This window comes from Electrona antarctica (assembly GCF_951216825.1).
Source record: "Electrona antarctica genome assembly, chromosome: 4".
NCBI classification, from domain to species: Eukaryota; Metazoa; Chordata; class Actinopteri; order Myctophiformes; family Myctophidae; genus Electrona; species Electrona antarctica.
In genome coordinates, this window is record NC_136809.1 from 48,233,488 (window position 1) to 48,255,742 (window position 22,255).

Here is a 22,255-nt window from a genome sequence, read left to right on the forward strand (position 1 = left end):
TCCTTTTCCAAGAGGAGGCATTGGTATTGCAGAATTCCCAGTTTTCCTTAAACCAAGCTTGTCTTGTAACACACTGGAAGTCTGATACATATCTCTATTCAGTATATCCTTGGACGATCTTCTCATTTCATGACGAGTAAAGTCCAGTAAAACACTTTGATCAAGAACGTCACACTTTGATTCCTTGGAGAACCTCGGTATGCCAGACTCGGGCTGAGTCTTGGAATCAGAGATAGGAATTGATTTAGCCCTTCTTTCTTGGGCTAGAGGAGAGCTCCGTTTGGCTCCCTGGCTGTCAAAAGGCAGCATCTGGGACATGGCTGTTGGAGATGGACTTAATCTTGGTGTGGGGACTCTCAGAGTTGGCGATATACTTGTCTTATGCTGTAACAATGGAGATGAGACATTTGACTGTGATGCAGGAAGATTTAGATAATTGCTTGGCTTTAGTTTCTGAGTGGGGAGAGTGGGAGAGGAATTTGGCTTTGGGGCAATAGGAATAAAGGAGTTGTTGGTCTTTGTGGAGAGAGATGGAGAGACGGGGTATTTAGGCTTGCTCCGGGGGAGAGTTGCTGCTCTCTCTCCATCGTTGATCAGCTGCCGGTAACGCTCACTTACAGATGCCTGGCCTGGTGTCCTGATTGAAACACATACAGTAGGTCCAGAAGGACGAATTGGAGCAAAAGATCTGGAGCTAAAAAGGGAAATGAAGTAAATTGAGCAATATATAATAATATAATATTTATTGTTTTTAAGGAACACACACACACACACACACACACACACACACACACACACACACACACACACACACACACACACACACACACACACACACACACACACACACACACACACACACACACACACACACACACACACACACACACACAACATTGTTGAACTTACCTCTCAGCAGCTAACTGCTTTGAATTGTTTTTCTCAAAAACAAGTCCTTGACAATCAAAGGATGGTATTTGAATGACTTTCTTTTTGATGACAGGAGAAGAGAGGGAGTTGGGAAGTGGCAAAGGGACGGTTAAATGTTTCTTGGGTTGTGGTGAGGACACAGATACTTGAGGAGTCAGAGGTGTAAGATGGTCAGAAACACTCATTGTGTTTTAGTAAGGAAGAAAAGTCACCGGAAGGCTGGTGATTAAATTGTGGGAGAGAAAACATGAAGGGAAATCAAATGGTTAGTTGCCAATAACCTTTTATTTTCTTCACGTATGTCCACAACCTGGCACATTACGGCATAGTTAACATACTTGGAGTGTATGTTATAATGTTACATGGTGAACTGATGACCAAAATAAAACAATGAAACGTGAAAGTGAAGTTAATTCTAATGGATTATAGATTTGATTTTAAAATGTTCACAACTTAAATTCTAGATCATTTTAAAATAATGAAAATAGTCAATCTACAAGGCGTTGTGAGCTTGTAGATCTGCCATCTTCTCTATTTTAGACAGATGTTTGAAAACATTTTTGAATTTATCACATGCCAAAAATAGGAACGGCAGGTTAAAAGTGGTAAAAAAAAAAATAATAATAATATGAAAATGTGGCAAAATGAGTACTGACCTGCGATTCCCTGCTCTTTCCCTAGACTGGACCACTGGCCAACTAACCTCACGTCACCAGACTTTCCACCTCGGAGGAAACTGGCAAACTGAGTGAGAGAAGGACAAAGAGCAAGGCACACAGGCCCTGGAACAGTTGGAGCTAGTGGGTACAGAAGCTACATTCTCTCCATTCCTGTGCACTATGGCAGCACTGTTTCACTCACCCACTCGCTGCTTTTGTTATCTTATCTTCATGGGAATCTGTGTCTGTAAACATTCATCACATGAACCCTAGTGTCCCTGTTATGGCCGTGGCATAATACGCAAACATTGGGTGAGAAATAGCAGAAATAGCAAATACAGGCTCAAAGCGTGTCGTGACAGACCGCTGGGGGAACCCCCGGCTAAGGAATTGAAGGGTTTAAGTATTGTTAAATATGCAGATAAATTCTAATGCTTCTATGTGAAATATTTGGTTTTGGTCTGGAATAAAAGGTGCAGAGAAAGCAATTAAGAAAACGGCAAACTTTTATTCATTTTTATATACAGTATTTTTATATGAATAATATGAAAACAGATTGGTCATTAAGAGTATGATATATATGCAACTTTCTCACACAACTATCCAGTAAAAACAGTAACAAGAACAAAAAACTGATCAAATAAAATAAATATACAGTATATTTTAATAGACTTTAAGGTTCACCAATACAACCTGTCTTGAAGAAATACTTGCCACAAATCTTTGTCTACTCAGCAGTCACACTATCTAAAAATGCAACAATGCACATACTTGACAGCAGATGCTCGGTTGCTGTTGCCAGTATGACGGTTGCCCCAGGGCCCCCTCCAACGAGCCAGCATTGCAGCTGTCATTTCATTGTGCTCACTCACACACACACACTATAAACGTAAACAGCACGGCGAATGTAAAGTGATTGTCGAGTTACAAAACATCAGTAAAAATTGGCACATGTGCAGGACGGCATGAAATCAAGTGTGTGTGCATATAACAAAATTACGACACGTTTCTAATGCATGACATCTCCTCCGTGCACCTCACGTGTTCTTGAACATGCGTACTGTACATTTCCCTCCATCTATAGCCGTTGGTTTCATTCAAATTCTTTAAAATACTGGTTCATGGATAGGGGTCCAAATGGACACTCACAGGTCTGTAATTCTGTCAGAGAATGTACTGTACCCTTACGAGTCCATTTGTCCATTCTCACAGTTAAATTAACAATTAGAATTGTACAGTGTAGATTGGCATCCCCCAAAAAAGGTTCCATTTGTATACTGTCCCAGAGTTACAGACCCGTAAGGGTCCATTTGTGCCACTGGTGGGGCCCGAACAGACGCCTCACCCCCCCCCCCCCCCCCCCCTCCAGTCACTTCATTAATCTCTATCATAAACACCAGTGAGGCAAGTCAAATGAAAGTTATGATGGAAGGAGAAGGACATAACTCCAGTAGGTCAAAACCAGTCACATCAAAACAGTCTTTCTCTTCTCTCTCTCTCTCTCTCAAGGTGCTGGCTTCTTTCTTCCATCTATCCCACACAGGTGTCTTGGCAACAGAGCCAACCAGATGGCCTGTTATGCACTCCTCATCCTAGTGGTCATATGATGAGGGCATTGCTATCAGCATCTGTGCAGTTCACACTGGCCACCAGTGGATGGTGCCGAAACGCCTTGTTGCTCCATTTCGGGGTGTCCTGGTGCCCAGGCTCGAGGAAGTAGAGGCAAGCTCCAAATCCTGTCAGCACCAGAACGGACACCAGCAAATAGAGGGGGACGAACCAGTCCAAGAACAACCACGACATGCTGTCGTAAAAAAAGCACAAAAAAAGAACAGAGGAAAGCAGTGTAGTTAGAAGGTTGGAAAAGGAGGTCGATTCTAAAAAAATAATGGCTAAAAAAATAACAGTTTTCTGAAAAACATATGTTTCTATGTCATAGGTTCATGTCAAGCACCCCCAGAATTATGTGTATTTGGCTGCGGACCTCCATCTGAAAATATATTATTCCAGGGACATCCCCCATCTGAAAATATATTGTTCCAGGGAGCCAGGGACCCCCCCCCCCCCCCATCTGAAAATATATTGTTCCAGGGACCCCCCCCCCCCCCCCCGTTCGCTGTGAAAGAATATATATTCGAAGATTTGCGCCACGTACATTTTCACGATTTTTCAAAAATGCTCTACAAGCTTGTAGATCTACTATTTTTCAATAGCTAAAGTATAACATAATGCTTAAAACACCAAAAGGGGTTCCCGTCCAGAATGGGTTTAAGGGGAAAGTGAGAAAAAGAAGAAAGGGATAAAGAATGAGTAAACTTAATGTTCAAGGCAATTTAAGTCTTCTTCACACTCACTACCAAGTCAGATGAGACTTATACTGGCACTGTTGTATCACAATGTCACATTATCTCAACTATATATTCATATGGCATTGATTGTATTGAACCTTTACTCAAACAATGCGAAGGATTTGATTTTATATATATTCTTCTCTTCTTTCTTTTTTTTTTTACATTGTGCCAATTGATTCCATGTGCGGAGAATCTATACTCTTTGAAATATACCATTTTACAATATGCATATTAGCAGATTAGTCATGCTACAAACAGCAAATGTGTGCGCGTATATATGTAATGTGTATACCTGTGTCGGTAGTGGTTCGGCTGGTCCCTAGATGTGGTTAATCTTACCTAATAAAAGGAGTAGCAGGGGCTTCAATCAATAATTAGAGACCAATTCCAGGCTGTGGCGCTGTCCTGCTGCCGCTGACTGTTGCTCAGAGATGGTCAAATCACAGGTGCTCGATCTCAGAAGGCAGTAACGAGACTCGAGCTGCATGCGGGTTCATCATCCAGCGCTCGCTTCTGACGTTCAGAGGAGGGGGTGGGGGTTGCTATGGAAACATCCCTGCTGATGGGAGAGAGAGAGGGAGGGAAACTTATATAACTATTATCTTTTTTTGGGGGGGGGGGGGGGGGACTAGGGAGGGCAAGCCCTTCAGATGTCTCTGGATGCTTGCTGCCTTGCTGCGTAAAATCAATTCCACCCCATTTAACACGGAGGCCATCACACGGTTTATGACATTGAGAGAGGGGGGACATGTTGTTTGTGAGAAGTGCCTCTCTCACATCAACTTTCCTTACAGCTGCAACGTTTTATGGGGTAACTCCCATCAGTAAAATAATGTATTTTATCTCACAGTTTCCAAGACAAGGACTGCATGCAGAGTTAAAACCAGAAAAAAACAAATCATTAATTTTTGTATATCATTAAACGGAAAAAAAGCACCTGAATTGAATCTAGAATTTCTACCAAAAGAAAAAACTTCTTTGGCTGTTAGGATTTACCTCTCAGCTGTCCCTTCACAATCTTGATGTCATCTTTGATAAGAAGCTTAGTTTGGACAAATTATGTTCTGTTCTAGCATGGCTCCAGCCCTGAATAATTCAGAATGAGTGTCAGGCTAGGTCTGTTCTCCAGTCTTCAACTTTCCAAAATTATATATTTCTGGGCAGCAATCTGGCAGCCGGTAAAGGTTTTTGATGTGTGCTCGCATTTACTTTGCAGACTTCTAAGTGGAACACATTACTGCAATGTTCTCGTCACTTAGCTTTTAAAGTGTATTCAGGGCAGTACCTTTTGAAGTTGAACACAGATGCTCTGTGAGGGCTTGACTGGCCATTCCACAGACTAGACTGAAGACTAAACCACTTCGTTCAACCCTAGCATCACTATATTCTAGAAAGAAATAGCCAGGTCTACAAGCTCACAGGAGTGAAGAGCCAATCGTATCCCTGTGGATAATCTCATAAAAACTACAATTCCAAGATGTTCTCCTTGTTATTTTCCAAGAGAGGCCACTTACACATTATCAACTTTAGTGAATTGGTATTTTTTTCAACTGTAATAATAATAATAATAATGAATTGCATTTTTATAGCGCTTTTCCAAGTGCTCAAAGCGCTTTACAATGGTTCATTCATTCATACATTGGGAGGTGAAGCGGCGAACAGTCGACGCCAGCGTCCTCACTTCCCACATTCACACACCAATGGTGGCAAGCTCACACCGACCAACTCATTGGAGGCAATGTGGGGTTCAGTGTCTTGCCCAAGGACACTTCGACATGTGGACAGGAGGAGCCGGGATTCGAACCGCCGACCCAGGGATCATTGGACGACCTGCTCTACTTCCTGAGCCCCAGCCGCCCCACAAAAAAAAGAAAAATAGCCAGTCTATATAATGTATGTAATACTAATAATGATTGAAAGTGACTCATATACACAACACCAGTGACCAGAATGACTAGACCCCTGAAACAACCCTTTATTTTAGGTCAGTGAGAACACCACAAGTTCCTTCCTGGTTTCAGCCACATCCCTTTATAGCACCTGTCAATTAACAAAACAGACAGTTTGGCACACAAGTGGTCTATCGAGCATTGACAGCTCACATGTCAGCCTCTAATCTGACAGGATGTTGACATAAACTTATCTCTTCTCCTATCAAACTGGCCCATAAGGCGTTTAAAAAAAAGAAATTGAGCGAAAATTCGAAATGAAAATTATTTTATCTCTTCTCAGTAGAACGCAAATAAGAATAAACCTACTTCACAAGACATGTTGCATAAGACATGAGTTAGCAATTTCTGGTTTTACACAAACAAGATTCCGAGTCAGCGGGGAAATCAACTACGGACAGACGGACAGGGCGTGAATGTATGAATCTCCTTGTGGAGATTTAAAACCTCATACGGTATTTACTGTATGAGTCAGTCTCTACTGTCACTGTTCATTGACTTCCATTGTTGTTGCTGCTGTCCCTCGCACCCCCGAAGTGTGTCCCTGGCAGTTCTCTCAGCAGTCACATGGCCACAGATCAGATACTATATGTATTATCAGATCTAGAACGTGAACAAAATAGAAATTTGTGTGCTTGTAATGTGAACAAGTGTGTTGGTATAGTCTGTCTGCGTGTCCTCTCAAAGGGGTGCCTGTGAAGGGACTTTCTGCAGGAATTCAGAAATGAAGGGGGCAACACATTCAGGCCTGTTCAGGTGGATGTGATGATCGCCATGTACCGTCATTACAGAGTCCTGAGAGAGGGGGAGAAAGAAAGAGAGAAGGGGGTCGGTAGACTGAACCTGTAATAGGAGTTTCAGTTTGAATGTATTTCAGCTAATAGCTGGTGTGAGAAACAGTATAAATAGAAGCATTTACTACAGTACAGCTGCATTGAGCCAGTGCCATATACTGCAGGTAGGTCACTGACGCAGTTTAGAGCTGTACATATTTTTGCTGTCTATGCTGTTGAGCCTTATGGGGCTAATTTTGCTTAGCTAGCATCTATGAAGTAATCTGTTTACAATGTATAAGTAAGCAATTTTCTTTTTTTTAAGGAAGCAAACGAACGCACGCACGCACATACGCGCACGCACGCACGCACGCACACACACACACACACACACAGACCATTTCATCTTACTTGCACTGCGAGTGCCATGTAGTTTAGACAAATTGCATACTCACATTCCGATTCCTAAAGCACTGGAGTAGTTCTGAGGAAAATTTCCTTTGATCTGGCTCACTAAATATTCTGTTGAAGCCTTCGTCTGCACTGGAAAGTCAAAGAGATTTGGAACAACTCTAAATATGACGATCAGTACAATGATGATATTGTAGCATAATAAGCATATAAGCATATTATGCTACAAAACAGTATTGGTTAGCAGAGGCGGTGCTAATAACAGGAAAAACAAAACGGCAGAAAGAAATTCTTCTCATTAGATTCTTAGCCATAGTGGAGTTTCTTACATTGTTGATGAGTACTTTGTATTTTTATTAGCCACATTATTCATGTTGTATTTGTCTGTATTGTTTGAGATTTTAAATTGTAATAAAAGGCATTGCAAATTGCAAACAGTTATGACAAGAGACTAGTAGTAATGCTAGCCACATGGCTTTACCCTGTAAGTAGGCTACTGTAAATATGTACAGTATCTATCTATGGTGCAGATGTGTAAATGATCATCCAAGGCATGGAATATCTTACAGAATGACTAGAATCCGGGCTTTTATCTTTGACTGCATCTCCAGACTTTGTTCCATACTGATGCGTACAATATTTTTCTGAAAGAAAAGAAGAAAGTAAAACATGCATCCGTTACATAACCTGCTGACAGAATATGAAGAACTTTTGGAGTAAGAGATTCTTTGAACAGTGACTTACAGAATTGACAAGTAAGTCTCGGGAGAATACGACACCTGTGAAATAAACCACATTTAATGAGTATACTTTAACCCATTTTGGGTGGGAACGCCTTTTGGTGTTTTAAACATGATGTTATAATTTAGCTATTGAAAAATAGCAGATCTACAAGCTCATAGCGCGCCACCGAGTGGCGCGCTACGAGCTTGTAGGTCTGCTATTTTTGAAAAATCGTGAAAATATTTATTTCAGAAAACTGGAGGATTTAGAAGATTTTTTTTAAATTTTGAGGTCAGGCCTAAATGGATTAAGTATGTACTTTTTTATATTGTTCGTTTGTTCTTTAGGGAGCACTGAGATCAGCAACAACAGACAAGAATCAAAAACATAGAAAAAAAATGAACCTCCTTCAACTTGACAGAGGCCCCGCTCTAACAGGATGCGTGCAGACCGGTCTGAGAGAGCTGGGTTTGCTGCCATTATCCTGAAAGAAATTAAATACTTTCTTCAACAAGTTACTATAAGTCAGTCATTTAAAACTGAAATAGTTCAACCACGATGATACTTTACCTCTCCAATGCCTTCTCATAAGTGTAAACCCTCCCCTTCATCTCTTCTTTCTTTTTTTCAAGCTGCATCATCTCTTCTATTCCTTTTCTCATCACTTGGGGAAATTCTTTCTACAGGTTACAAGACAAACAATTTTATCATATCATAGTAGTGGAGGGAATAAGGAATTATCAGACAATCTCCTATACATGTTACGGCAAAGATGTTGCAGCTCTTAACATGTTCTATTAAGATTTTGATTATTTATTCTGTGGCTTGCAAAACTATGCAAAAATGTACAACAAATGCCTCATTTTGTGAAAGTACAGAATGAGGCATATGTAGCCCTGGCCATCCCTATTGTCACACTTTGAAATCTTCTGGAAGAAAATTGAACAGTCAAACAACTTTGACCTTCATAGTACAAACAATAAACATCTATATGTTTATTAGCATAAACATAATGAATTGACATTATACATAAAATACAAGTATTCTGATCATTTTGTCCAGAGCCGTAACTTTAATTACATATTTGTATTCAAACCCTGAATGGTCAAATGAATTGTTTCCAAGGGTCAGATACACACAAAACAATCTGGTTCTTCATTGGTTCTTTGGGATAGTTGAGGTGCTATATCACAATCTGGGTTAGGGTTAGGGTTTATTGTGAAAGGTACAATACATGTCATATAAACTGGTGTGGAAACTGTTCTGTACCGGATCTGTAGGCAAGAATCCATAGCAGTCCAGTAGTATGAGCTCATCCACCATGTCAGGATACAGAGCACTGAACTGAGGAAGACACAAAATGGACCGTATCATAATGCAACATGAAAACATAATACAAAGACAATTCTCTCTGTTCAATGCATTGATGTAGATTAACAGCATAAATTACCATTCCAGCTATGTCACCACCTGTAACAAAACATAATAAATACATTAAAATGCTAATATTTGTGCCCACAAAAATAAGGGGAAAAAAACATTAAACACTTTTGATTAATCGAAGCTTCAAAAACCAAATGTTGTGTAACTTTGTGTAATATATCATTAGATTTCATGTTTTTATTATCATATAACACACACGTTACTGAAAAGATAAATCAGTCACTCACCCATACTATGTCCTATCATGGAAAACCTGGTCCAATTGAGACCTGTGAATGTCGCGCACACACACACACAGTTTAGAGTTTAGACCATGGACCCCCATAACTCTGGAACTCATAATGGCACCAGATGGACCCTTCCATTTCACGTATAGTTCCAGATACGTAAAGGTTCCTATATAACTATCAACAATTTAGCTGGGGACGCCCTGAAGGACCCCTGGGGGTCCCCAGACCCCACTTTGAGAACCAAAGCAGTGCACTTGGAGGACGTCATCAGTCGTGACCACATTGGGGAAACGTTTCAGCCCAGTCTGACCTGCATTGACTTCCATTATAAAAAGTTTAAAAAAATGTGCTGGCATGCACAAGAAATTTGGCGCTGATCAGTTCAATGGTTTGTGAGATTAGAACAGTCACACACACACAGACCCGCACACAAATGAAAATCTCTGAACTTTCCAGTTAGAAGTTTTGTATTAGACGGTAATGTCAGTAGGATAACGGAAGAAAGTAAATTGTTAATTAGTCTGGTATAAAGTTTCAAATGAAACACAAATAATCAAGAGCTGCTGAGGTCAGAACTGGACTGGCCATTGTGGACGTGCGTTCTCTCATTCTCGCACGCACGCACGCACGCACGCACGCACGCACGCACGCACGCACGCACGCACGCACGCACACACACACACACAGCTATGGCTATGGGTTCAGCTTGGCAAGACTTCACAGAGAGCTGAGATGATATATGATCATTTACTCAAAACATGCATAATTGACACACCATCAACGACTCGCCGTACATCAGCCACATATGCAGGAAGGGAGTACAAAGCTCCAGGAGGACGATGGGATGATTTACCGTGACCTGACAAGTCCACTGCTACGTATCTATGCTCTGTATGCACACACAGGAGACAACATCGGGGCAGAAAACATTATAGTTAGGCAATAGCTTACTTTTTTACCTCTTTATTTAATTCCACTTCTTGAATGTAATATAACAGCAAAAGGGACAGAGAAGAGATATTCAGACGACTTACTAAAATGCTAAATTACCTTCCGGCAGGAGGGGAATGAGAGTGTTGAATGAGCCACAGTTGTCAGCCCAGCCATGCAGGCATAGCACAGGACGGCCACTGTCAGGACCCCAGACCTTGCCTCTTATCTCTCCCCATGGCACTGGCGTAGTGAACTCTGAAACTGACCAAATTATACAATCTATACAGGTCATCAACAACTGACACACAAAAAGTAATAGGCCAATAATAATAAAGTTACTGCCTCGATGGCCAGAGGCATTATTTTCCCAGGTTGTCTGTGCCTTGTGAATGCGCTATCTCAGGAACACCTTGAGGGAATTTTATGACACTTTATGACACCTTGTCCACTTGGGCACAAGGATGAACTGATTACAAGTAGGCGGTCATGGTCACTGTGTGATGACCTCATATCTGCCCCAACATCATGGATGCCATTATGTCAAGAACGCACTGAGGGAAATCCATGACATTTGGCACAAATGTCCAGTCCACTTGGACTCAAGGATGAACTTAGTAGTATGTGGTGGTCAAATATCAAAGGTCAGGGTAATTGTGACATAAAAAAAAATGACTGTAATGTAATGTAAAATCTGCACACTGGTTCTCAGCTCCACTTTTTTTTTTTAAATTGCTACTTAATTATTCAACGTTTCGATCTATTATCCATTATTTATAATGTTGATCTGCCGTTTGCCCAGCAGCTGGACTAGAGATGGAGATCTCAACTGTGCATGACGTCACACTACATTCATTACATTCCTGCATGTCTTCATTCACTACATTATGGATATTATGGATTATGGACAGGGGGTATAAATGGAAACTGGTTGGCACATAACCATAATGTCTTATTAGTTTATTATGACATATATGAGCTCATCCTAAGCATGCCAATACAGTCAGAATCATAATAAATAAGTATGAATGGCAGATGAAAAACATCTGGTGACACTCGACATTCATACTTATGATTCTGGCTGGCTGGCTGGCTAAAGTTTTGCCTACGCTGACATCATTGTGTTATACCAGGGGTTATCAACCTGTGGGTCGCCAAATTATTTTGGGGGGGTCCCCAAATTATTATTATTATTATTTTTTTTTTGCAACTGAATGGCTGGGAAATGGAAATTAAGAGTTTACATAGTACACATAGCCTAGTACATGCATAAACTTTCCTTAATGATTAGATCTGATTTCAGTATTCATTTATGATATATTTTCTCTATTAAGGTTATTTTTTGCAGTCAGTTTGTATTGGGGGTGGGCCAGTGGGGAAGAGGGGCAGGGCGGGGGTCCCCAGCCAAAAACGTTGAGAACCCCTGCTGTGCTATACCATGGTGGACATCTTTCACTGTCCTGAAATCATTGACAACCACATTCTTTCTCCCACCAAGAACTAAAGTAAACTAGAAAAAGTGCCCTTCTGGGCACAGGTCTCCACCAGGAGGATAGGACTGTGAGATGTTTGGCAAAATGTTTAGGATTAATATAAACATGTTTTTGAGGCATTTTGTTCCAAAAATGTGTTTTGCAAAAATCAACCTGTTGGTGGCGCTATAACAGGCCAATGTGAAAAGGGTGGGATATATTCCTCAGCCTAGTAAGAAAATGTGTGAAAGATTTCACGTAAATTGCATGCTGCGTTCATGATTTGAGGCTTTTGTTCAAAACGGGGCAATCTTGCAAACTGTGAAAGCCAATTATAGCCAATTAGGATGGAATATGAAATATCGGACAGATCCAACTTGAGCACATGACCATAGAGATACTGTGTAACGATTTGTGAGATTCTTGGACAGAATCTGGAGGAGTAATCTCAAAAAATGTGTTTTACAAAAGTCGGCCTCCTGGTGGCGCTATAAAAGGCAGATGCGGAAAATGCAGGTCAACGGTTTGTCCTTGGCCTCTAGGGAGTGTGCATGCAACGTTTCATGCAGATCGGTGCAGTTTTAGGGACAAAATGTGAAAAGCTGCCTCATGGTGGCGCTATAACAGGCCGTTCTGGAAAATGTGGGGCAGAGGTTCATCGTTGGCATCCAGGGAGTGTGTGTGCAAAGTTTGGCATCGACCGGGTTAACGGTGCCGGAGATTAGCTGGTAACGGACGGACGGACGGACGGACACACACACACACACACACACGGACGGAGTGCAAAACATACTCTCTCCCCATGCCTTCGGCCTGGTGGAGACAATAATATCTGCAATGTGAAAAGCTCCTTGGAGAAATGAGGAAGACTAGGCCTGCACTTTTTCATTGGCTCTCAAATCAATCCAATCAATTTCAAAGTGTGTGTTAGTTTACAAAGCTCTAATGGTTTAGCTCCTGAATATACAGTAGGCCTACATCGCCGGTTCCCAAACTTTTTCATGTCAAGGACCCACAAATTCTGCCCGCGGACCCCCATTTGAAGAGATATGCCAGCCTGCCAGGGACCCCCATAAGAGAAGATTTGTACAGCTCTAGCAGTGATTCAACCAAGGACCCCCACTTTGACATGCTAGTCTACGCTACGGCCTCCCATTTAATGGCATTTCTATCTCTGGGACCCCAATTTGTAAAATCAATGTTAATTTAACTCTGAGAGTGTGCAAGTGGAACCAAATGGACCCTAATGGGTCCATTTGTATCCAAACTATCATTTAGCTGGGGACCCCTGGAATGACAAACATATTTAGACACTCCCTCTACCCCGAAACCACAGCCAGGGCAGGCTGTATCTCACGTTATTACGTTAAGCTTACATTTGATGACAATTAATAGTACTGATCATGATGTTAGCCCCATATGGATTTATGGAGCGGAGGGAGAGGTTCCATACGGGGCTAGTCTGAAGACTCTGAAGTGAACTCTGAACCAAGCCTGTGGATAGGCTAGAGTAGAGTGACTAAACATTCAGGGCAAACCTCATACATTCCATGAACAATTGAACATACAGTAGCCATCGCTTCTTAGTTGACACTAGTAATGATGAGTGATGACGACCACAATAACATTTGTTCACTCTCAGTGACAGACAGAAGTGAACTCAACGACGGCGGGATTCATTCAACAGGGTGCCGATAAGCTCCGGGTCGTGGAGCAGCGGAGAAATAAATACCTGCTTGTTTCACAGTTGTTGATGTCGCCGCCATGTGTCTGGCAGCTTTCAGAGTTGTTTGCATATTACCCTGAGTCAGTGCAAGAAAGAAACACGATGGACCCGATTCCCGAGGGAACTACTGCCAGCATAAACAAAAATAATGTAAAGATTAAAGAAGGAATGTTCATATACGTCACTCACTGGAAGTCCCTGTGGACTGTGACCTCCTTTGCTCCTCCTTGCCATAAACCACCGCGACCCGATTTGGCAGATCTACTACATTTATGCGCAGCGTCTGTATGCTCACTCAGATCAGATGTTTTACTCTATTTTGAACAAGTCAAAGATAAAGCCTATTTTTAGCAAAACAAGTGGAAGTGGTGTAAAGTAACTATAGGATACATTGAGGTATTTGTACTTTACTTTAGTATTTCCAATTTCCAATAGTTTTACTTCTACTCCACTACATCTTTTACTTTTACTCCACTACATTTGAAAACTTTACTTTGTAGATTTTGATTATTATTACATAACATACATTAACTACTTCAGTCCTATACATTTTGGCCCTACACAAGCTCGATCACAATGTGTCCAGAATAGATGCAACACATTGTGATCTACTGTGATCTGCTATTTTCAAATGATTATTTGAAAACTTGTGAAATGGGACATTCTGCATAATGACTACTTTCTACTTTTGGTACTTTAAGTACATTTTACCAATACTTTTGTACTTTCTTTTACTCAAGTACATTCTGAATTCCAGACTTTTACTTGTAACAGAGTATTTCTAAATTGCAGTATTGATAAAAAATGTGAGTAGGTTTTACACTACCGACCAAAACACATTTCACACTGATCCGCTCAGCCGAGTAAGGCTTATGGGGAATGAGTCCATCTCATTTATAAAAACGTGCGTCTCACAATTTCATTCCATTTCACATTGCAGCTTCATTTTTCTGCCCAGCTCCTTCTGTGATTGCCCCTCTCTCTTATTTGACCTTATCCATCTCTGTTCACACTTCACAGAGCAGAGAGCACCCACATAATGCACCCAGAGATTGTTCCCCAAGTCTGAAGGTATCTCTCTGGTTTACCTGGCATTGTGTTACAGTAAATACTTACAATAATGAACAGGTGCACAAACAATCACAACACTTCTTGCGAATGCAAAAAAAACAGCTGGTTTATTACAGTTGCTCACTTGAGCATGTATGAAGTCTAGCATAAATACAAAGGTTCAAGATTTTTCACATTTTGTTATTAAAACATCTCACATGAGCTAAAATCAGTGCTTAAAATGTAATTAATTTTTTTTTTATTATTAAGTAGTAGATTTGTAGTGGCACAGCACCCTGGTGGCTGTGCTGGCTGACCACACAACCACAACATCCTGGGTTCGACTATTGGCTCGACCTGTGATGTATATGGTCTCTCCACCTAGTAGCTCTTCATGTTATCTGAATGAAAGCAAAGATTCCACAAAAGGAGGCAAGGAGTCAAGTGGATGTATGTGTTAGAGAGGTAGTTGGTAAAATGCATGTTGAAGTGTGTGTGTGTGTGTGTGTGTGTGTGTGTGTGTGTGTGCACATGTTATAACTTGGATAAAGTGGTGTCTCTTGCAGAGCTGTGTGACTGTGACAGGAGGAACTCAGAGATGAAGGGGGCGACACATTCAGGTCTATTTAGGTGGATGTGATGATCGCCTTGCACTGTTATCACAGTATCCTGAGAGAGAGAGAGAGAGAGAGGTGATAAATAGAGTGGCATTTTCCTTGAGAAAACTAAAAGTAAATCAGACAAAAGTTTTTCCATTCACTAATAGAAGAGAAACATGTAGAACCTCTCAATAGTCGTCGATTAAGTATATTCCTTCGAGCCACATATTTGGATTAAGTGCCAATTAGTCCCAATAAAAGCGATTTAGACAGACCAAGCTTTCCTCCGATGTGGAAAGTCTGGTCACGTGGGGTTAAGTGCCAATATGTAGGTCAATGTGGAGGATCAAAGCAATACATATTTAGTACTGCCATTGTGATGTCCAGGTTGCTTAGTTAGCTAGCATCTACTGTATGTCATAGTCTGTCTACAATGCAAAACCAAACACCTTACCGTGATTCAAAAATACCCTACAGTACACAACTAAACTAAAACTAGTAAAGGTGTACTGTACACAGTATTTGAAAAATCTTAGAGGAGGAATGAGGCATAATGTGTTGGCGTACACATAATAATGTGTGTCTTTACACATAATAAAGACACACAGAGATTCTCACAAGTTCTCATGCTGACATAATGACTCCAGGATCGTACTCACATTCCGTTCCCTATAACCCTGGAGCAGTGTTGAGAGGTATTTCTTTTGCTCCCCTTCAGCAAATAGTTTCTCAAAGCCTTCATCAGCTCTAAAGACACATTAAGAGATTGTGAACACACCTAGACATGGTATAAATTGGTATGAAATGATTATGCGTACTGTATGATAAATCGTGTAGTATGTCATAGAAAAAGGGGAGGAGTGTCTTACAGAATGACTAAAAATGGTGCTTGTAGCTGTGATTGCATCTCCAGACTCTGTTCCAGGCTAACACGTACAACGTTTTTCTGAAAACATTAAGAAACATGAAATATACGGAATACATGTAATTTGTGTGTGTGTGTGTGTGTGTGTGCGTGCGTGCACACACACTCACTTGCATAGCATGAACTGAAAACATAGCATGAACAACATCATTATAAAATAACGAGGAAGACCAGTACTGGTTTAATAGTTACTTACTAGATTGATTCGAAAATCTCGATTGAATACAACTCCTACAAATGAAAATCATGTTAAATCCAACAACACAACAGAACAGGGGGAAAACTACGAAAATGAGATCACTGTACTTAGTTAGTAGTGTATGCTCTCAGGGCTGTATAAATAAAAAAGTAAAAAAACACAAAAGGCAAAGAAACTGGCGTAAAAACACCACACCTCCTTCAACTTGAGAGATGCCTCGTTCTAGAAGGATGTTCACCGACTGTTCAGAGAGAGCTGGATTTGCAGCTAATAACCTGAAATTAATCCAATACACAAATGCATGTAATGCACTTAACCAATGCTATGAAACAGCAAGATGATTCATTAATGCCAGCCAGACCAAGTTGTCAATGCACAAAATGGTACTATACCTCTCAACCGCCTTCTCATAAGTGTAGACCTTCTCTTTCTTCTCTTGCTGTTTTTCAAATGTGATCATTTGGTCCATTCCTTGTTTCATTACTTTGGTCAATTCTTTCTAGAAGTAAAGAGAAATAATCAGAGGAACTTGTCAAAGTGCTGTGGCTTGAAGAGGCAGAGAGAGATATAACCTCATAAAAATACAATAATACTATATCTGCCACTGAAGCTAAGTCTATTTTTCATGTAGTAAAATACAGAATATCAAGCATTCTTTCAAAACCACTTATTGACAATTATTTACCATGACATTAACTTTGTCAGAATCTAGATATATCATATCAGAATTTAATATTTGACTTTATATACAATTTATTACAATCTCACTGTGAAAGTAAATTAAATGCTGCAGTACTGTCTCTGTTGGTAAGAATCCGTATGAGTCCAAAAGTACAACTGCATCCACCATCTCAGGATATAATGCACTGATCTGTGTAACAACACAAAATGGACCATAACGTAATAGAAAACACAGGTAATTATACGCTTGTACATTGTTTTAGTGTGATAATTAGATTAAACAAGCAAGGCTGATGTAACAATGCTAATTACCATTCCAGCGATGTTACCACCTATAAAGATAAATGATATAATGAATTAACAAAGTGCTAATACGGTCATTGATCTTTCTGATGTTGTAGTTAACCACATCAACCCTATAGCATCCCCCAATTCTGCGGGCATGTCATAATAGACAAACATTGAGAGAAAATAGCTGATAGCAAAGGAGGGGACCATGAATAGACCCCTGGGGGACCTGCATACAAGTGGTTAAAGATGGAGTGCCGTGATTTTTGTATTTTTTCTGTTTTGCGTCTATGGAGTTAACTCTAATAGATATTAGCTCTAATAGCTCTAATTAATTAACTCTAATAGACCCCAAGGTGTGGTTAGATTATTCAAATATGTCTTCCCTGTGTATTTTTGGTTTCTTCCTGAAAGCTGAAAGCCTTTGAGTCAAAAGGCCCAATCGAAAATACACCATTTTTGTGACCCGGCCTAACCCCTCCCCCATTATCATACAAGACACAGCTTAAGTTCAGGTGGGTGGTGCTAAGGTGAAAACCAGGTATACATAATGAACTGGTGCGTGTGGCCACATAAAAACAAAATGTTAACACTTCCGGTACAAATCTTCCTCCTAGCATAATCATAGTACCTGATGATCATGTTTTAGGGGGGGGGATCTTTAAAATACATAAATCTGAGACTCACCCATGCTGTGTCCTATAATGGTAAATCTTGTCCACTGCAGTGCTAAAAAAAGAAGAAGAAAGGAAACATTGTTGAAAGCAAAGGTTCTGGCCACAAATTAATAAATGATATTGTTTTACGTTACATTCTGAGTGAGATGCTCTACGTCAGTGGTTCCAAAACGTTTTAGCCCGTGATCCAAAAGAGAGATTTGATGTTTGCCCCTAACTAGTGAAAATAGCAGATCTACATGCTCACAAGGTAGCAGTTTTGTAGCTTGTAGATCGGCTAGTATTGTCCCGACCGAGTCACCGACCCAGTGTTTGTATTGGGGGAACCGTACAGTGTACTGCTCCACTTTGAACTGAACGTCAGGGCCAAAAACATGTAGTTCTTGAATTCATCACACACCTTCAATGACTCGTCGCACATCAGCTAAATATGCAGGAAAGGAATAGAAGACCCCTGGAGGGCGATGGGACGACTGCCCATGACCTGGCAGGTCCACTGCTACATATCTATACTCTGTACGCACAGAAAGATAAAGAGAGACACAGGGTCAGGGGTCATCAATATGTCCGTACACCAGTGGTTTTCAACCAGTGGTCCGGGGACCACCAGTGGTCCTTGGCGGGGTTCAACTTCCAGGTGGTCCCCAGCTAAATCATGGAGACAAATGAACCCTTATAGATCTTTAACTGGACCAATTTGGTTTCATTTTACGCTACAAATCTGCATTACTTAATTTACAAGACGTCTACACACAATTGGAGAATGTAGAAGAATTGTTATTTTGATCAACATTTGCCTGTTATCTCTCCTAATGGTAATAAAGATCAAATGTGTCCGTGGCTCACAAAACTTGGCCTTGTCATCGGCAAATTTCACATTTTCTTTTTTACACACCATTGTAATGTTCTTATTTGGTCAATTACATATTCTTCAGAATATGTATGACACTTACACTATATGGCACATTAGGAGTCCAACTAGTAATACTGTTTCTCAAATGTTTTATTTGCAATGACCCCCTTACGGGTCCATTTGGTTCCATTTGTACACTCTCAGAGTTACAGACCTGTTATCATGGTCATTCAGGGCTAGCTATTTGTCTGTGGAACAAATTGAATTTTCACAATTTTCACAAGCCAGCCAGACAGCCAGACACGTACAATACAATGCAGTATACTTTGTTTTATCCCTTATAAATCACAACTATTATTAATTGAAATAATTAATTACTAGTACATTCATTAAATAGATAAAATATCCCGTTTTAAATGACCTTTTGGCAGAAGGGGAATAAGGTTGTTGAATGTGCCACAGTTGTCAGCCCAACCATGCAGGCACAGCACAGGACGACCGTGGTCAGGACCCCAAACCTTGCCTTTCATCTCTCCCCAAGGCACTGGCATAATGAAATCTGAAACTGGACAGATACACGCATCCTTAAAGTACAGGTTAAAACAGTGTTTCCCTAACTTTTTCATGTCAAGGACCCCCAAAATGACACTCAATTGCCAGGGACCCCAACCATAACCGTAAACACAGAGCAGCGCAGGATTAAGGTTGGCGAACATGCGTTAAGTTAACGCATGTTCGCCAACCTTAATCCGATCGTTTTCTGCATGCCGGACCAATGACAATGGAAAAGCGTACAGACCCCGCATGGGACCCCAATGTATATTGTAAAATCACAGTTAATTGAACTCTAACGGGTCCATTTGGTTCCATTTGTACACTCTCAGAGTTACAGACCCAAAATGGTCAATTTAATTCCATTTGTACTCTCTCAGAGTTACAGACACATAAGGGTCCATTTGGTTCCAAACGTATCATTTAGCTAGGGACCCCCTGGAACTCCCTCAAGGACCCCTAGGGGTCCCCGGACCCCACTTTGGGAACCACTGGTATAAAACGATTCATCTTATTTTAAAATAGCCGATCTACAAGCTCACAACCCCTTGCATCGCGAGGCATTGTGAGCTTGTAGATGTGAGTTGTCAGCTTTGAGTTGTCAGGTTTTAGGCTAGATGTTATGCTATTTTCACTACTTTTGTGTGACACTGCGATGAAGTAGGGCGTTAACTTACAAAAATAAAAATGTTGACATACGATAGGTACCTCAGTGTGCTATGATTAAAGTACATACTTATCTATTTCTTACCACCATAGTAGACCTAACTGTTGTTAATTAATAATTATGTATTGTTGTTATTGCTGCTATATAGTCTCTATATCGCAGTGGTTCCCAAACGTTTTCATGTCAAGGACCCCCAAATTGACACTAATTAGCCCACAGACCCCCACTTGAAAAGATATGCCAGGGACCCCCATAAGAGAAGGTTTTTACAGCTCTAGCAGTGATTCTCAACCCGTTTAATTTCAAGGACCCCCAGTTTGATATGCAACAGGCTACGGACCCCCATTTAATGGCATTCCTATCTCTGGGACCCCCAAATTATATTGTAAAATCAATGTTAATTTAACTCTGAGAGTGTACAAATGGTTCTCAGAGTTACAGACCCATAAGGATCCATTTGGTTCCAAACTATCATTTAGCTGGGGGCCCCCTGGAACTGCCTCAAGGACCCCTGGGGGTCCCCGGACCCCACTTTGGGAACCACTGCTATATAGCAGAAAAAACAACAATAACAATCTCTATAGAGGAAACCGAAACCAAAAGCATTGTTACTATATCATACTGGTATGAGATGAGACTAGAACAAATAAAACAAATATTGAAGTTGTATCTATAGCTGTCACCACCTGTCACAACAAATGCAGTCCCCTTTCATTCCCACATGGCCACTTCTTTCCTGCAGCCTTCCAGATGGTCATAACAGACAACAGTAGTAATACATGCACAGTAATAACAATCACTGTGAGAGGAAGAGAGAGGATGGGACTCTGGGAGACAGAACAAATGGGGGAGAAATACCTGCTTGCTTCATACAAGTTGATGTTACGAGGTTTCGTACGCCTTTCAACGTGTGCATCATTCTTCTGGAAGATATTTCAGCTCCTTAAAAGCTGCACTATTTCATAAAATAGCCTACAATCAATAATGTCGATATTGTGAAATCATATGTGTGAACTAAATCAAAACAAATCCGAACAAAGGACAATGAAAACCGCGACGACCTATGTTGACATATATGTTGACATATAAACTCGGCTAACCTTTGTGTTTTGAGACCATGAAGATTGTCAACTTTTCGTTTTCCGGGTGTCACAAAACCACGTGCTTCAACCTTTGGACTGTCATTTGCCGGTTGCTGATCCGGTATTGGTTTACAACGGATACGGATGTGGTACAGTAGGCGGGCTCTAAGTCTAGACCGGATCAATTCAAACAAAAACGAGGCACTAAAGGCAGTGGTGGAAAGAGTACTTATATTTTGTACTTGAGTAAAAGTATCAATACTGCGATATAGAAATACTCTGTTACAAGTAAAAGTAACAACCGGAATGTAAAAGTACAAAAGTATTGGTATCAAAAATCTACTTTAAACTAAGTACGAGAAGTAGAAAGTAGCCTACTCTGTATTGTGTTTTCAAATGGCCCAAATGTAGGGCTATATAGGGCTGAAGTGTTTAGTGTATGTAATGTATATATATATTTTTTTATAATAATCAAAATCTACAAGTACAAAGTAAAGTCTAGTAACAAAAGTTTTCAAATAAATGTACTGGAGTAAAAGTGAAAGTATTGGAAATTGGAAATACTGAAGTGAAGTACAAATACCTCAAAATTGTACTTAAGTACAGTATACTTGAGTAAATGTACTTACCGGTACTTTCCACCACTGGTATGTCGAACTTAGAAGCCTCGAAGCAAAGAACTAGTTTGGACACTGGGGGTCGCCAAGCCACTCCTCAGTCCAAGCAGACAGAGGTCAGACGACCGAGGACAACATTGCAAGATGAAGATTCCACTGCTGCCTATCTCCCAAGACAACACACACACACGCACTGCTCTGGACTGGTGGCGAGTTCTCTGGAGCAGAGCTAGTGGTTGTGGTGGTGGACAAAGTAGGCTGCTCAACCCCAGTGCAGTAGGCCTACTCCTGGAGTCATGGTCAAATGACTCAACATGCATTAGTCTACGGACCCCCATTTAATGGCATGTCTATCTCTCGGACCCCCAATTTATATTGTAAAATCAATGTTAATGTAACTCTGAGAGTGTACAAATGGAACCAAATGGACCTGTTAGGGTCCATTTGGTTCCATTTGTACACTCTCAG

General features: G+C 40.7%; 1 protein-coding gene across 1 annotated transcript; it reads right to left on the minus strand.

Moving 5' to 3' along the window:
- Positions 1-5,929: 5,929 nt before the first annotated feature.
- On the minus strand, positions 5,930-21,182 carry serhl (serine hydrolase like). Its single transcript, XM_079498463.1, has 24 exons — positions 20,947-21,182; positions 19,291-19,434; positions 18,417-18,530; positions 18,027-18,068; positions 17,364-17,383; positions 17,167-17,241; positions 16,763-16,869; positions 16,566-16,645; positions 16,368-16,402; positions 16,116-16,192; positions 15,906-15,993; positions 15,185-15,316; positions 13,604-13,721; positions 10,520-10,657; positions 10,245-10,358; positions 9,467-9,508; positions 9,247-9,266; positions 9,066-9,140; positions 8,367-8,476; positions 8,201-8,280; positions 7,818-7,852; positions 7,641-7,717; positions 7,118-7,205; positions 5,930-6,684 (listed from the first exon to the last, which is right to left on the minus strand). The coding sequence occupies exons 1-24, from the start codon at positions 21,005-21,007 to the stop codon at positions 6,571-6,573; spliced, it is 1,986 nt and encodes a 661-aa protein (XP_079354589.1). The 5' UTR covers positions 21,008-21,182; the 3' UTR covers positions 5,930-6,570.
- Positions 21,183-22,255: the final 1,073 nt, after the last annotated feature.

Coding starts and splice junctions, on each gene's coding strand:
- serhl (XM_079498463.1), bottom strand. CDS start 21,007: ATGATGCACACGTTGAAAGGCGTACGAAACCTCGTAACATCAACTTGT. Junction 18,069..18,416: donor TGTGCGACGAGTCATTGAAG/GTGTGTGATGAA, acceptor TTCTTTTTTTAG/CACTGCAGTGGACAAGATTT. Junction 7,853..8,200: donor CCTCTGTCAAGTTGAAGGAG/GTTCATTTTTTT, acceptor TTTATTTCACAG/GTGTCGTATTCTCCCGAGAC.